General features: G+C 41.3%; 1 protein-coding gene across 7 annotated transcripts in view; it reads left to right on the forward strand.

Moving 5' to 3' along the window:
* The window catches only part of NEK10 (NIMA related kinase 10), a 201,672-nt gene that overhangs the window by 33,165 nt on the left and 153,603 nt on the right, over positions 1–14,904 (forward strand). For 5 of the 7 annotated variants that reach the window (XM_075922001.1, XM_075922000.1, XM_075922002.1 and 2 more), the window contains 6 exons: positions 386–453; positions 2,712–2,780; positions 3,520–3,599; positions 9,537–9,623; positions 11,147–11,371; positions 12,630–12,769. In XM_075922001.1, the coding sequence (XP_075778116.1) occupies positions 386–453; positions 2,712–2,780; positions 3,520–3,599; positions 9,537–9,623; positions 11,147–11,371; positions 12,630–12,769 (669 nt within the window). The remainder of the gene's footprint in view (positions 1–385; positions 454–2,711; positions 2,781–3,519; positions 3,600–9,536; positions 9,624–11,146; positions 11,372–12,629; positions 12,770–14,904) is intronic. The other 2 variants (XM_014579152.3, XM_025190296.2) reach the window with 1 other exon arrangement.

A 14,904-nucleotide genomic window follows, 5' to 3' on the forward strand; every position in this document is an offset into this window, starting at 1 on the left:
TTATAACTGACTTGCACTTATAACTTTACTATGGATGAGGAGCAACATTTATGTGACAGACTGAGAGGTGCTTAAAATATTTATAAATGGTTCAGCAACTGTGGTGGTGTTACATATTTTGCAATCATGGTCATGCAAAAAAGAACAGTAGTCAGATGCACAGCACAATAGCAGATCTTACTCATGTATGTCTGTAATTTTGCTTCTGAAGAAATGACATCTCTTTGTACATTAAAATATTGAATAACATAAATTATTAGTTTTGTCAAGAACATACCCAATTTGAGACTGTAAGACAATGTTTTAGACCTGTGTTATTTTATTACTCTATTAATACAATGAAAAATATTAATTTGAGATTCATGCTATTTCCTTCATTTAACAGATATTTTTCAAAAATTCTCTGCTGTTAAAAATCAAAGAGAATGGGTTATAGCCAGTGGAGCACATAAAGTAAGTGGTTTAAAAAATTGCTAGCTATATCCAATCAGCGACCTCTGTGAATGATTTATGCTTCCTGAATTTGATCAAGATGGGATCAAACTCTCTCCATCTTCCAGATTATTGTAATACAAGATGACATCAGTTCTTTGACTTGTCAGCCTGGGCTAAAATAATCTGAATTGTCTCTTTTTACCACTGAGATATTTGTGTTGGCTATATGCATAAATTGTGTTGGCCATCAGTTCATAGAGTTAATTTAGCTCTTTAAACATTTTGGTAAAGCTTGTTCCTATAAATGGAATAACAAATTGTTTGTGTTGAACTATATATTATTAAGATATAAATTGTCTTGAAATATCTCAAATAAACAAATGCCTTGATCCTACAGTTGGGTCTTTAAGGGTTTGTCTGTATTGCAATTAAAAGCTGCAGCTGGCCTGTATCAACTGACTTAGGCACACAACGTTCAGGCTAAGGGACTGTTTACTTTGTGATGTAGACCTTTGGACTTGGTTTGCAGCACAAACTTCTGTGTCAAAGGGTCATAGGCCCTGGGCCCCAGCCTGAGTCCAAACATCTCCACTGCAATTAAACAGACCCTTAGCCCAAGCACCATTAGTATAAGATAGCTGGCACAGGCAACCTGTGGGCTTTTAATTGTTGTATTAATATATCCTTCCACAAGATGTGTGTGGAACACTCTTGATTTCATTGAGGCTCATCATGATGGCAAGGATGGCTACTTAGTGGGTCTGTTTTTAGGTTTGAAGCCCACATTAGAAACAATTGAAATCAGTACTAATTAGGCGTGTAAAAGAGTAGTCGACTAGTCAACTACCTGATAAGTCTAGGCTTATACGGTAGTCGAGTTGACTACTTGCATTTCCTTCTCCACTTGCTGGGTGTGCAGGCATCCCAGCTCTTACTACATTTAAAATGCAGAGCTGCAGCAGAGCTGGGTCCTGGACCCAGCACGAGCCAGGCTTGCTCCATCCCAGCTTGCTCTGGGTCCAGCAGCTCCTGTCCGTGGGGAGTCCCAGCTCTTCATGATCAGGGGCTGCTGCCAGAGCAGCCTCTGCCTGCAGTGAGCTTGGGTCAGTTGCAAGCAGAGGCTGCTTTGGGGCAGGGGGAGGGGAGGGAAGGAGGAGCGGGTGGGAGGGTGTGGTACCGGGGGCACCGTGGAGATGGTGCTGGGTGTTTCCAACTCCTACTACATTTAAACTACAGAGCCCCAGCAGGGATAGCTCCCAGACCCAGCACATGCTGGAATTGAGGGCATTCCCTTATTGACTAATCATGTAGTCTATACAAATCAGCCCAGGACCTCGTGGCTGTGGTAGCACCAGCAGTGCCTCCAGGGCTGGCCCAGGACCATGTGGCCACTTTAGTTGTGCCTCTGGCCTCCATGGCCATGGCAGTTGCTTAAGGGGGTGTGAAGGCAGTTAAGTGGCCCCCCTCATGCTCAGACCCCTATACCACAAACCCCCTCACTCACGCTCCTCCTCCCACCAAGACTCCGCACCTCAAGGTTGCTCTGACATCCTCCCTTGTACCTGCACCCTCCCTCCTGGCCAGACATCCTCCTCCTGGCCTGGCCAGACACCTACCCCCACTCTGCTCCTGCACCCTCCCTCCCAGCCCCACATTGCACCCTCCCTTGCTCCCACTCCCTCCACCTGACCACACACCCTCCACCCAGCCTGCTTCTGCCTCCTACCTCCCACCCAGACCTCGCAATCTCTCCCCCTTCTGTACCCTCCTGCCCTCCCAGATCCTGCACCCCATCCTTATCCCACTCACTGGCAGCCCTAATTCACAATCTGAACCCTTCATTTTTGTCCCGACCTCAGAGCCTAAGGGGGTCCATAAAATCCACTAACTCTGGAACCGCAATACAGTAAATCTAGCCTATGGGAAACCCTGAACCTCAGTCCTCCCTGTCCTTTTCCCTCACCCCCTGAGGCTGGAGAGTCAGAGGAGTGAGGTGTCTCAGTTGGGGGCCACATCAGTGAGGGTTAGGGGTTTTGAAGGAGTTTTTTTGCTTCTCACTTGTGTGGTCCCCAATTGATTTTTCTGAGAGTCAGTGGCCCCTGACCCAAAAATGGTTCCCCCTTTTGCCATAAATAAAGAAAACATTGAAACCTTTTGTGTTGGACATAAATTAATATTTTACTTTATGTAAACTGAAGTTTGATAAACTAACATGAGAAAGTTAAAATGCTTCCTCTGTTTAAATATTTAAATTAAACTGTTCTCCCTTGCTGCAGCTGGTTCAGAAAATATGGTCTCCTGCTGCAGCCTGCCCCTTTCCCTTCCTCCTCCTGCCATGCAGATCTGTAAGTAGAAGTGAATAAGTTAAATCTTGGCATACCACTTCTGAAAGGTTGCCGACCCCTGGACTACACGATTAGCCAATTAACCCACCTCTTAATATCCTTAGTACTAATGCAACTAGTGTTTCATAGTATAGGTTTGTTGCTGGAAAATGAAGGCAATTTTATTTACATCTGATGGTTCAAGAGAAGAAAAAAATAACTATGAATCTTACAAATAAAATGGTTATATTTTAGAAACCACAACTGCATTTGTAAAAATATTAAAACCATAAATCACTTTAACATTTAAGTTATGAACAGAATACAGGTGAGGCCTTAAAATTATAAACATACATAATTATTTTAAACATAAACTAAAAAACTTTCACTTGGTTGGAGCTAAGTTCAGGGTTCTGAGTATCTCCAACAGTATCAGATGCCATGCTTAATACTTTGAGAAGTGTGGATGCTTTACCCTATGTAAGTTGTTTCAGATGCTTTTGACTAGTGGAAGAGAAACACACTTTTCTGATCTTAAGACTTGGCAAGTATGGAAAAGAGCAAAATGCTTTTCTGATATATTTATTTTAAATACCTAAGACAAGTAATGAGTTCTGTGATGATTTTGTGTCTTTACTAATTTTGTACGTTTATGTTAATGGAATTTAAATTTTACTCAATAGATATGCATGTTTTAGGATCATAATTTAAAAACACATAATTTATATAGGTTTATCTTATTGAATCTTTAATTTTCCAGACATTAGTAAATTTGCTAGGAGCCAGAGACAGTAATGTGCTGTTGGGAGCACTTCTTGCTCTTACTAGCTTAGCAGAAAGGTAAGTTCATTTTAATAGCTGTTGTTTGCAATTAATCGCATCTTTTGCCAAAATATCGAAGCTGACATTTAGAAGGGTTGAGTTTCTGCACAAACTGAAGTCTCTTATCTGAAGAGACTTATGCATATGCTTATGTTAGGCTGTCTGGAGTGGCTCACAACTACGAGTGCCATCAAAAACAGGGCATATGGCCAAAACTGGTTGTAAATTCTATCATTAGATTTTACCAAGCCAATGACAAATATGAACTGGATCACTGTGACAAGTCTTACCACAGAGTCACAGACAGTATCTCTAGTCTATCTTGCCACCCCTAAAAGCTGGACTTAGCCATGAATGGTCACGTACACCAAAAAAATCATGAAATGTCCAGGTTGTTTCGAGTTACTCATCCCAGATCAATTGGTATCCTAGATCATATACCAAAGACAACACTTGTACCCAATCCCATAATAAACCATATAAAGATTTATTAACTAGGATAAAGAAATGAGTTGCTTACAGGTTAAAGCAAGCAAACATATACAGGCAGTCCCCGGGTTACGTACAAGATAGGGACTGTAGGTTTGTTCTTAAGTTGAATCTGTATGTAAGTCGGAACTGGCGTCCAGATTCAGCCGCTGCTGAAACTGACCGCCAGTTCTGACTTACATACAGAATCAACTTAAGAACCCCAGGCGTCCCCAAGTCAGCTGCTGCTGAAACTGATCAGCAGCTGATTCCAGGAAGCCCGGGGCAGAGCAACACTGGCTCGGGCTTCCTGTAGTCAGCGCTGGTCAGTTTCAGCAGAAGCTGACTTGGGGACGCCTGGGGCAGAGCAGCTGGGGTGCTGCTGGGTTGCTCCAGTAGCGCCGCTCCTCGGCGCTACTGGACCAACCCAGCAGCACCCCATCTGCTCTGCCCCAGGCGTCCTGATTCAGCCGCTGCTGAAACTGACCAGCAGCGGCTGAATCAGGACGCCTGGGGCAGAGCAGCTGAGGTGCTGCCGGGTTAGTCCAGTAGCGCCCAGAGCGGCGCTGCGGGACCAACCGGCAGCGCCCCAGCTGCTCTGCCACAGGCGTCTGGAGAAAAGCCTAGTCTGCTGGGGGGGGGGCATACTAGCTGCGCCCCCCCCCACCCCAGCAGACCAGGAAGACGCGGGCAGCGGACCGAGACGCACCGCTGTCCCGCCACCTGGGTCCTCCGCGGCTTTGCTCCCAGTCTCCCTGGTCTGCCAGGGAGATAGGGAGCAAAGCCTCTGAGGACGCCAGCAGCGGGACAGCCGCGGGGCGCCTGGGTTGCTTCGCTGCCGGCTTCCCCGAGGCTTTGCAAAGCCGCGGGGGGGCTCGGGCAGCGAGGCAGCCCAGGCGCGGCTTTGCAAAGCCGTAAGTCGGATCCACGTAAGTCGGGGACTGCCTGTACACACAAATAAGTTATAATCTAACTCCCAAGAGTGACAGATTTGTACTTGTGAGTTCAAAATGTCTTTCAGAACAGACCTGGGGAATCTCTGGGTTCATTTGAGTGTTCCTAGTCCTGTGAAAGTTCAAACAGAAAAGAGATGATAAACTTTCTTGTGCCTTTGTTTTATTTACATTATTAGCCTGCAGGTCCATTGCACTAGTTTCCTTGCATGTAGTATTTCCAAGGTTTGGTAGAGCTATTCACAAATCCCTTGTATTCCTTAATGGCTCACCCATTTTGATTGTTCTTCTAGATGAGTGGGGGAAACACTCTTCCCATCTGATTTCATCTGTAAAACAAATATTTTCAAAGTCATAAAGCAAAACTTACATATTTCTTGATGGCACTGAATATAGAGATTACAAATAAGATTAACGCATGCAGTAATTTACAACTATTCTGTAGAGTCTAAACACTAAACAGTCTTACAAGACTAATATCTATTTTGAGCTACACTAACACATAAGTTAACTGGTCTGGTCTGCAGTTATGAGTTTGTCTGTTCTTAACTAATGTGTTCAGTATTAGCCAGAGCTGACATTTGGCCTACCAGCATTACAGCTTAACCTTGCATTGAAACCAATGAGACTGCTCACAGTTTGAAAAGTGTGTCTCTAAGCTTTTGCAGCATCAGGGCATTACTCTTTTCAATTGTTTAAAAATAAATATAGCCCCTAATCATTCAAAGCAGATCCTGTACTTACATGGAGCACTTTGCAAGAGTGTGGCCACACAGTCCCCTATGCAGGCCTTGGCGTTGATGTTCTCCATTATTATTCTATTGACTCTCATACTTGAAGAACAGCTTTATGCTTTAAAGCAGTGTTTCTTAAACTTTTTGAGACCACGGAACACTAAACAATAATATTTTTTTAAGGCAGAACACCTATGAAAATTTTCTTTAAAAAAAAATTTAGACAAAAAAAGACAAAGAAGTAACAAAAACAAAGAAGAGGTCGCAGCACACCTGCGAGTTGTTCACGGAACACCAGTGTTCCGTGGAACAAAGTTGAAGAAATGCTGCTTTAAAGAGATTTTACACAGAGAGAAAAGTGAAAAGAGTAGAGAATTGATACAATCTTTGTGAGAAGTCCTCACAGAGACTTCTCCAGAATCCCTCTTCTCTTCTGTCAACAGAAGGCATTTGAAAAGCATTTTGGTTTTCATTCTCGCTTAAAACCCCACAGCGATAATCAGACTAATAATAATATAGATATTTTGGTCTTGCATTTAATTTTATGCTAGAAGTGAAATAAATTTATCTTGCTTGAATATCTTTAACTTAATGTTGGAAGACTGTTCATTTTCAAATACCATTGCACAAATCAAACCTACAAAGACCAGAATGTTTCACCCTAAAAACATGTAAGTTCTCTGGTTAACTAAGGTCATGTCTGTACTTACAAGCTTACAGTGGCACAGCTGTACCAATACAACTGTGCCACTGTAAAAGCCTTTGTGTATCCACATTATGCCCGTAGGAAGAGAGCTCTTTAGTTGACATAATAAAAACAGCTTAAGAAGTGGTGACAGAACATTTTCTGCTGGCATAGTGCTGTGCATATAGGTGCTTATGCTGGCTAAACTTATATCACTGGGTGTATGTTTTTTCACACCCTTAAACAACAAGGCTATGTCTACACTACAAGGTTTTAGCACAAAAAAACAGAGGGGCGTCTACACCTCAAGCGCAGTTTTGCGCAAGAAAATCGACAGAACAGAGGGCTTTTGCCGGTAGAGTTATTCCTCTCCTCAGGAGGAATAACTCCTTTTTGTGGTACAGCTCTTGCACAAAAAGGCAGGCGTGGATCCTTTGGAGGGATTTTTGTGCAAGAAACTCCTATTGGAAAAAGCACAGGTGCTCTGATGGCCGTTCTGTGGATGTCAGTCAGAGCTTTCTTGTGTAAGAGTGTCCATGTCATGTGGACGCTCTCTTGTGCAAAAGCACATCACTTTTGCGATGCCCTTTGAGGTCTGGATGCACTTTTGCGTGAGAACTCTTCCGTAAAAGGCTTCTTGCGCAAAAACCCTGTACTGTAGACGCAGCCCAAAAGTTTTGCCAACATAAGTGATCATGTAGACATCACCTAAACATAAATCCAAAAGAGTTCTTTCTTACTCCATATCCCTACTATTGAATATAAGGGTTAAATTTGTAGTCCGTGCTTTTCTTAAACTCATGATTGTCTTCAACAGCTGTCTGAAAATGCTGTTAACTTTGTCAGAATAATTAGGCCACTTTCAGTTAACTTCTTCAAGTACATTTGAAATTTTTACTCTTTCTTGTGGTAATTTAAATTGATTTTCCTTCACTTGACTATTGTTTAATACTCTTTTAAATTATTTTTAAAGATTCTTAATCTTATCTGAAAAGAGTATCCTATATAATGAGTAAATAGTTATTTCAAATTAGGGTCCTGATTGAGGAGAGAAGTGCTGAACTTTAAGCACTGAAGTCAGTGGTACTTAAGTATGTCAAGTATTGTTCTGAATATAGATACTTTCCTGAGTCAGGGCCTAGGTCAGTGGTCAGCACAAGATCATTTTTTGAATTTAAATGCAATCCAGGATTTGTTTGAAACTCCAATACCTTTTCCTTGCCTCTTTCCCTGAGGCCCTGTTCTGTCCATTCCATTCTCCCTCCTCCCCATCTCACTCACTTTCACCAGGCTGAAGCATGGAGTTGGGGTGCAGGGTCTGGTCTAGGGCTGAGGGGTTCAGCATATGGGAGAAGCTCCAGGCTGGATCAAAGGGTTGGAGAGCGGAAGAGAATTCAGGGTGCAGGCTTTGGGAGGGAGTTTTGGTGAAGGAGCTGAGCTTGGGACAGGGCTTCAGGATTTGGGCTCTTGCTGGGCACTGCTTACTTTAGGAGGCTCCTAGGCTGAGGCTCATTGGGGCTAAGACAGACTTGCCCCCACTCTGGCTTTGAGCTTCTCCTAAAAGCAGCAAGCATGTCCAAAAGCAGCTCCTTGCGGGGAGAGGGGTAGATGGCTCCCCACATCTTCCTTTGGCTATGGTTCACCATTCCCAGCCAGTGGGACCCACAGGGAGGGTGTCTGCAGGCAAGGGAAATGTGTGGAGACACTCTGCCCCACCTCCCGCAGGGGCTGCAGGGATGTGTCAGCCACTTCCAGGAGTGGCATAAGGCCAGGGTAGGATGGAGTCTACCTTAGCTCAGTTCCAGGAGACTCCCGGCCAGTGTTCTGCACATGTATGGAAAAAGTTAGAGGGAATGAATTTTGTTATGTGCACCAATATAGCAGTAATGTACAGATGTGTACCACCAATAGAAACTAAAAACCTAGCTATAATGTGTATATATATATATATATATATATATATTTAAAAATTACCATAAGGATATTTACTCCGGACAGAACAGGTTAGGCATTTTAGAATTCACTACTCAAAGAATGAACTTTAAGCCTCAGAGAGAAATAAAAATTATGGAATACACAGACCAGTCCAACCCGTAAAATAACACACTTTGAAAGAAGTAAAAGAAGTAACAGTACCATCATCACAAGTACATGTTGGGTTGGAAGATGAGTGTGAAAGACAAAGTGTATTTGTTTGAATGACATAGATGCACAACATATGAGAATGACAGTGATTTGTATTGTTTCTTTAAGTATGCTGAGCACATTCAGACATAGTAGCAGTTACAAGTAGGTTCCCTCTGTCCGGAGTCCTGTCATCTCCTCCCCTCTGTGCACGTGTGTTACAGAGGATGGAGGAGAGGCACACCCTGACATCAACACCCCTCTCCTTCGTCTCTCCCACCTTACACAGCAAACAGGAGGTTCCTCCAAGGCAGAGGGCAGGAGAAGCATGGCAGTGAGGGGAGAAGCAACTGAAGTGTTGACATGTTTGTTAGCCTCCCGACCAAACCAGTTAGCATCACCTGTCATAGGCTCCAAGATCTACCAATAGGTCCTGATCTACTGACTGGTGACCACTGGCCTAGATGATTACAGTCTTTTAAAATTAAAGGCTTTGGTGATTACAATGCCCTGTAAATTCAGTAATTCACTTGTAAATTGCAGCTTGCCTTGAGTATTCCTCATATAAACTATTTTTATTTACACTTACATGGGGATATGTGAAACAGTGTTAGAATAGAATAAAATATGAATATATTATATTAATACAATATTAAACCCCAGCTTTTGTAGTTAGTTTTCTCAAAGTTAATTTTTGAAGCATATTTAAATATTTAAGCTTTTTCTCTCATTCATCATGTTAATATTTAATTAAAATCTGTATTATAAAAAATAAGAGGAAACTTTTGCAATGTCAATGTGGGGCCAACTTATTTTTGTATTTTTAAACCTTCATATGCAACGTGGCATCATTACTTTAGCCATAAGAAAATATAAGTAGTCAAAGCAATGGATGATGAAATGAAAGTGGGCAGAAGTTAAATGGAAATAACACATGTATTTTTCATGTAATTTTATTTTATATAAATATCCATGAATTTTTCATTTGTAGCCCAGAATGTAGGGAGAAGATCAGTGAACTTTCCATTGTAGAAAACTTGCTGGTGATACTACATGAATATGACTTGCTGTCTAAAAGGTAGGACCTTATTTAATGTAAATAGTCTGTAAATCCTTTTCTGTGGTAACCTTTATTTTGATATGCAGACATACTGCATTTATTTAGTTAGAGTGGGAAAGTTTCAAAGTAGTGACATTTCAAAATCAGATACCGATGCAGCAAAATATACTTTGATGGTTATCTAGTACACTATCGTCTTTCTTCCGATTAATGGGTTACAGTCTAACCTACAATTCAGCATAAATGAATCAGTTGTACAAAAAGATATCTCTGTCGACTTAGTCATCACACTCAGTTGGACGTGATGATTGGGATTGAGGAGTACAGATTTAAAAGAAACTGGTGATAAAGTGACCACTGGGTCTTAAATACAAAACAAGAAGATCAAAAACACTTTTTCAAACATGATTGCATTCCAATCACCGAAGAATATTTTTCATTTCAAAATAGAGATTTTATTGCTTATTGAACTTATAATTAGGGACAGGAAAACCAAATAACAGAGGAACAAGATGAAACTTCTGGCAGATTTGAAAAAAGTTTTAGTTAACTTTTGAAAGAAATACTTAAAAAAAAAAAAAAAGGAACCATAACAAAAAGGTTTCTCTGATGGATATTGCTATGCGTCTTAAGTTTCAAACTTAAGGAAGAAGTAATTGAAATTGAAACACTAGCTAAGTTTGCAGGTTCAAAATATGAAGTTTTAATTTTGTACACTTTCGCACTTTACCATTCCAGGTGTAAGTATAAGAGGAGCCAAAACACAGTGAGATACCTTTGCTTGTGGTATCTCTGGACATATTGTAGAGGGAGGAAATAGAGGAAATGGTGCAAGAAATTTCTCTTGTTACATTTCCAAGTCAATTTTTTGAACGCAAGTATGAAGAAGGATCCAAACTTCTGAGTGCTTTTTCTACCACAACCTTGAACCTTCTGAAGTTCATCCACTACTAATCCATTTTTTTTAAAAGAAGGAATTCATAAAAACAACAGCAGTGGCTGACAAATTAACCTGGAAAGCATTATTGATGGAACCAGAGTAAAGTGTCACTGAATATTAACACAATAATGCAAAGGGCAGGAACTCCCAGACAAGGATTCCCACTTATTCAAGGGCTGCATATACTATATCAGCTGCAGTGTCAAAAGATCTGGACTAAGTGCACTATACCATCATCTTTGATTTCAGAGTTCCATCTGAAGTGAATTCAGAAAGACTTATAGACATATTTGAAAAGCTACAGATAATACATGGGCCAGATTGTAATACCAACTTATTAGTGTTATGAATTACTGCACACCAAAAATGTGACAAGCTTAATTTAATAAAGCTTAGGGCTGTTTTAATGGGTAAATAAAATATGACACTTTATTGAATGTAACTTAACAGCAAATATATTTTAGACTACTTAGGCATCTTTGGATGTACAATAACCCTAAGTAAGAAGAGTGCAATAGGAATGGCAATAATAACTATAGAGGTGATTTAACGCAGATATACTATTTGGTGTGGTTGTAATTTGTTGCTGATACCTTTGCAGGCTGACTGCAGAGCTGCTGCGCCTCCTCTGTGCTGAGTCACAAGTCAAAGAGCAAGTTAAACTATATGAAGGCATTCCTATCCTGCTCAGTTTGCTTCATTCAGATCATCTCAAGCTTTTATGGAGTGTTGTTTGGATTCTGGTACAGATTTGTGAAGACCCTGAGATTAGTGTGGAAATCCGTATTTGGGGCGGCATCAAGCAACTCCTTCATATATTACAGGGGTAGGTCTTCAGTCTGGAAGGTCATTACAATTGTCAATTACTTTCTCATATTTTAAGGCTATCATACAATCATTTGACCATATACCAGTGTATAAAAAAGCTTTCATCCTCTGCTTTGGACAGTATTTGCAGACTTTGCATAATGCATACATTAAAAGAAATTCAGGTAGATAATTCAAAGGTTAATGACTATGCAGTGTATTTTTCCAGATATACTATCCTTTCAAAAGAATAACATGACTTGGCTGTGTTAAATCAATTACATAGAGATAAAACATACGGCTAGTGTCCATCCATACAATTTCCATGTTGATTAGACAAGTAGGAGGGTACATCAGCTCTGTTAATTGGATTTTCAGTCCAGTGATAAGACCATAGCCCTACATTTTCCACAGTGACTAATGCTTTTGCTTACCTGAATTTTTGTATGCCCAACTCAAGCCATGTTTAAAGGGCCTAATTTTCAGAAAATCCTCTAAACATCAGGCTCCATGAAAATATTTGTAATTGGGTACCCTAAATCATTACTTGCTTTAGTAAATTTAGGTTATACAGGCAGTCCCCGGGTTACGTACAAGATAGGGACTATAGGTTTGTTCTTAAGTTGAATTTGTATGTAAGTCGGAACTGGCTCCAGATTCAGCTGCTGCCACTGAAACTGACCAGGGGCTGACTACAGGAAGCCGGAGGCAGAGTTGCTCTGCCCCCAGCTTCCTGGAATCAGCCTGATCAGTTTCAACAGCTGTTGAATCTGGAGCCTGGGACAGAACAGCTGGGGCGCTGCCCGGTAGGTTCCCACAGGACCAACCCGGCAGCACCCTAGCTGCTCTACCTGAGGCATCCCGCAACAAAAGCCTGGTCTGCTGGGGGGAGGGGGGGCACACTAGTCTGGGGGGAGGTTCCAGCAGACCAGGGAGACCGGGAGAAGCTTTTCTCGCCCCAGAGGACACGGACGGCGAGAAAAGCCCCGTTCATAAGTGCGGATCCGACATAAGTCGGATCCGCGTAAGTCGGGGACTGCCTATAGTTCAAAGTCTTCCGCACAGTGCCTGTTTGAAATTAGAAATGGGGCTAAACCATTTATGCATTAACTGTGTGTTTTATATGTGATGCTTTTGATATCAATTAGAAATTTTTAAATGCATTAAGTTTTTCATTGTACATTTCATATGTAGATATAGAAATAGGGCAAATTTCAGAAATAACTAGCACTGATACTTATTAAATATTTATTTTATTCTGTGATTTGTTTTTCTAGAGATAGAAATCTAGTTTCTGATCGTTCTTCTATTGGGAGTTTATCTAGTGCAAATGCAGCAGGGAGAATCCAACAGCTTCATTTGTCAGAAGATTTAAGTCCTCAAGAAATACAAGAAAATACTTTCTCCCTTCAAGCAGGTATGTATATTGAGCCTGATTTTCCACTATGTTGAACTTTATATCGTCATTTATACTTGTGTAAAGTAGGGCAGAGCGTAATCAGATTATAATGGTATCATTTTACACTCGCTTTGCAGAGGAGGAGAATCAGGTCAGCAGTGGGGAGGAGGGGTTAGTTTCTTTGCTGATCTGCAATGCCAATGTATTTTTCATCACAAAATGAAGGAAGTATTCAACAGCTCAAATAGTGTTTGTTTTAAACTCCTGATCAAAAGTTATTCAAGTTTTATTAATATCCAAATTATAGGATACCAGATTACTTAAAAGGATTAAATTTTTGACAGTAAATGTTGCTAAGCATTGATTCTACCATACATACACAAATCAACAACAAATATTTCCACCAATAATAATAAAAATGTATTAATAAGCTAAGTAAGAAAAAGCTGCTTGAGAACTTAATAACATGATTTAAGGATATATATTTTGTATTTCTTGACATGTCATGCTGGCAATTTATGTTTTAATTGTTATAAAGATTTAACTTTTAAAATCTCAATGTCTACTGTCAAGAAATAATTGCCTGACTCCCCATTTGTGATCCTTCTCCCTTGATTTCCTGCAGTTCTGAAAATTTAAATAACTCAAAGTTGAAAAAAATGCTTAAAACTCATAATTTTCCACAATTCTGTGGATAAACATTTACAATCTGCTTTAAATTAATATTGATAATATCAAGAAGAATTATTGAATACAAATATATTCTGTCAGGTCTACTCATAATGTGCTTATTTTGGAGATAATACATTAGAACCCTTTCAGACTTTTAGTTTCACCCTTCAGGACTCAGAAGGGTTGTCAATCCCCCTGTTTTTGTCAGGAGTCTTCCAGAATCAGGCTGTCTTCCAGAGGCCACTTGAAGCCAATCCAGGAAATTTTAGGTTGCTTAAAGTCAGGCTCTCTACCTGCCTTGGCCCCATGCTGCTCCCAGAAGTGGCTAGCATGTCCCTGCAGCCAGTGGTATGCACTGGGGGTCTCCATGTGCTGCTCCTTCCTCAAATGCTGACTCTACAGTTTCTGTTGGCTAGGAGCTGTGGGGATGGTTCCTGCAGGCAAGAGCAGTGTGCAGACCTCTTGCTCCCCTGGAAGGGGCTGCAGAGCTGTGCTGGCTAATTCTGAGCATTACACAAGGCCTGGGAAAACAGGAAGTCTACCTTAGCCCTGCTGCACCACTGACTGGGAGCTCCTGATGTAACTGCTGTCCAGCTGGAGCCTGCATCTGCACCCCAACCCTCTTTCCCAGCCCTCAGCCCTGCATCCAGACTCCCTCACAGAGCCTGTACTACCTCCTACACACCAACCCTCTGCCTAGCTTGGTGAAAATGCATGAGTGTAGGGGAGAAGGAGTGATGGCTGGAGAGGGAATTAGGTGAGCAACGCAGGGTGTTGGAGACCGGGCAGGGCCTCAAGGAAGGGTAGGGTTGCCAGATACTTTCACAAAAAATCCTGAACATGGCAGGAAAAAAATTGGTTGCGCAAAAAAAAAAAAAAGTCATTGCGCTCCTTGCTCCCCCCGCCAGACGCAGCAGGGGAAAATGTCCCCCCAGCCTTCTGTCCAACCCCTTCCCCCCACAGAAAATACCAGACATTTTACATGTCCGGTATTTTCTGTTTTTTTTTTTTTTTTACTGGACAGGGGCCACAAATACCAGATGGTCCGGGCAAAAACCAGACACCTGGCAACCCTAGGGAAGGGGCAGGGCAAGGGTGTTTTGGTTTGTGTGATCAGATAGTTGACAGCCCTAGGAATTGGTAATGTGAGGTGACATTCCCTAGTAGGTCTCATGTTGAAGAAAGAGCAGACACCTAACATCAGTCTGCCTTTGACATATTTCTGGTGTACTTTTTATGACTGCTTCCTTAATATCTCTTAAAAAACAATGAATAGTCTACCAGCACCTTAAAGACTAACAAAACATTTAGATGGTATCATGAGCTTTCATGGGTACAACCCACTTCTTCAGATGAATGGATTATTAAAATTTCCAATGCTTCTCTGTGTATTTGGCTTGTGAAATTGGCCTGAAATACATGGGGAAGAGTTGGAACTTAACTTCATTTACAAGTTTGGGGCCTATCAAAAACGTATGAAT

The sequence above is a fragment of the Pelodiscus sinensis genome, chromosome 2 (assembly GCF_049634645.1).
Source record: "Pelodiscus sinensis isolate JC-2024 chromosome 2, ASM4963464v1, whole genome shotgun sequence".
In the NCBI taxonomy this organism is placed as follows: domain Eukaryota; kingdom Metazoa; phylum Chordata; order Testudines; family Trionychidae; genus Pelodiscus; species Pelodiscus sinensis.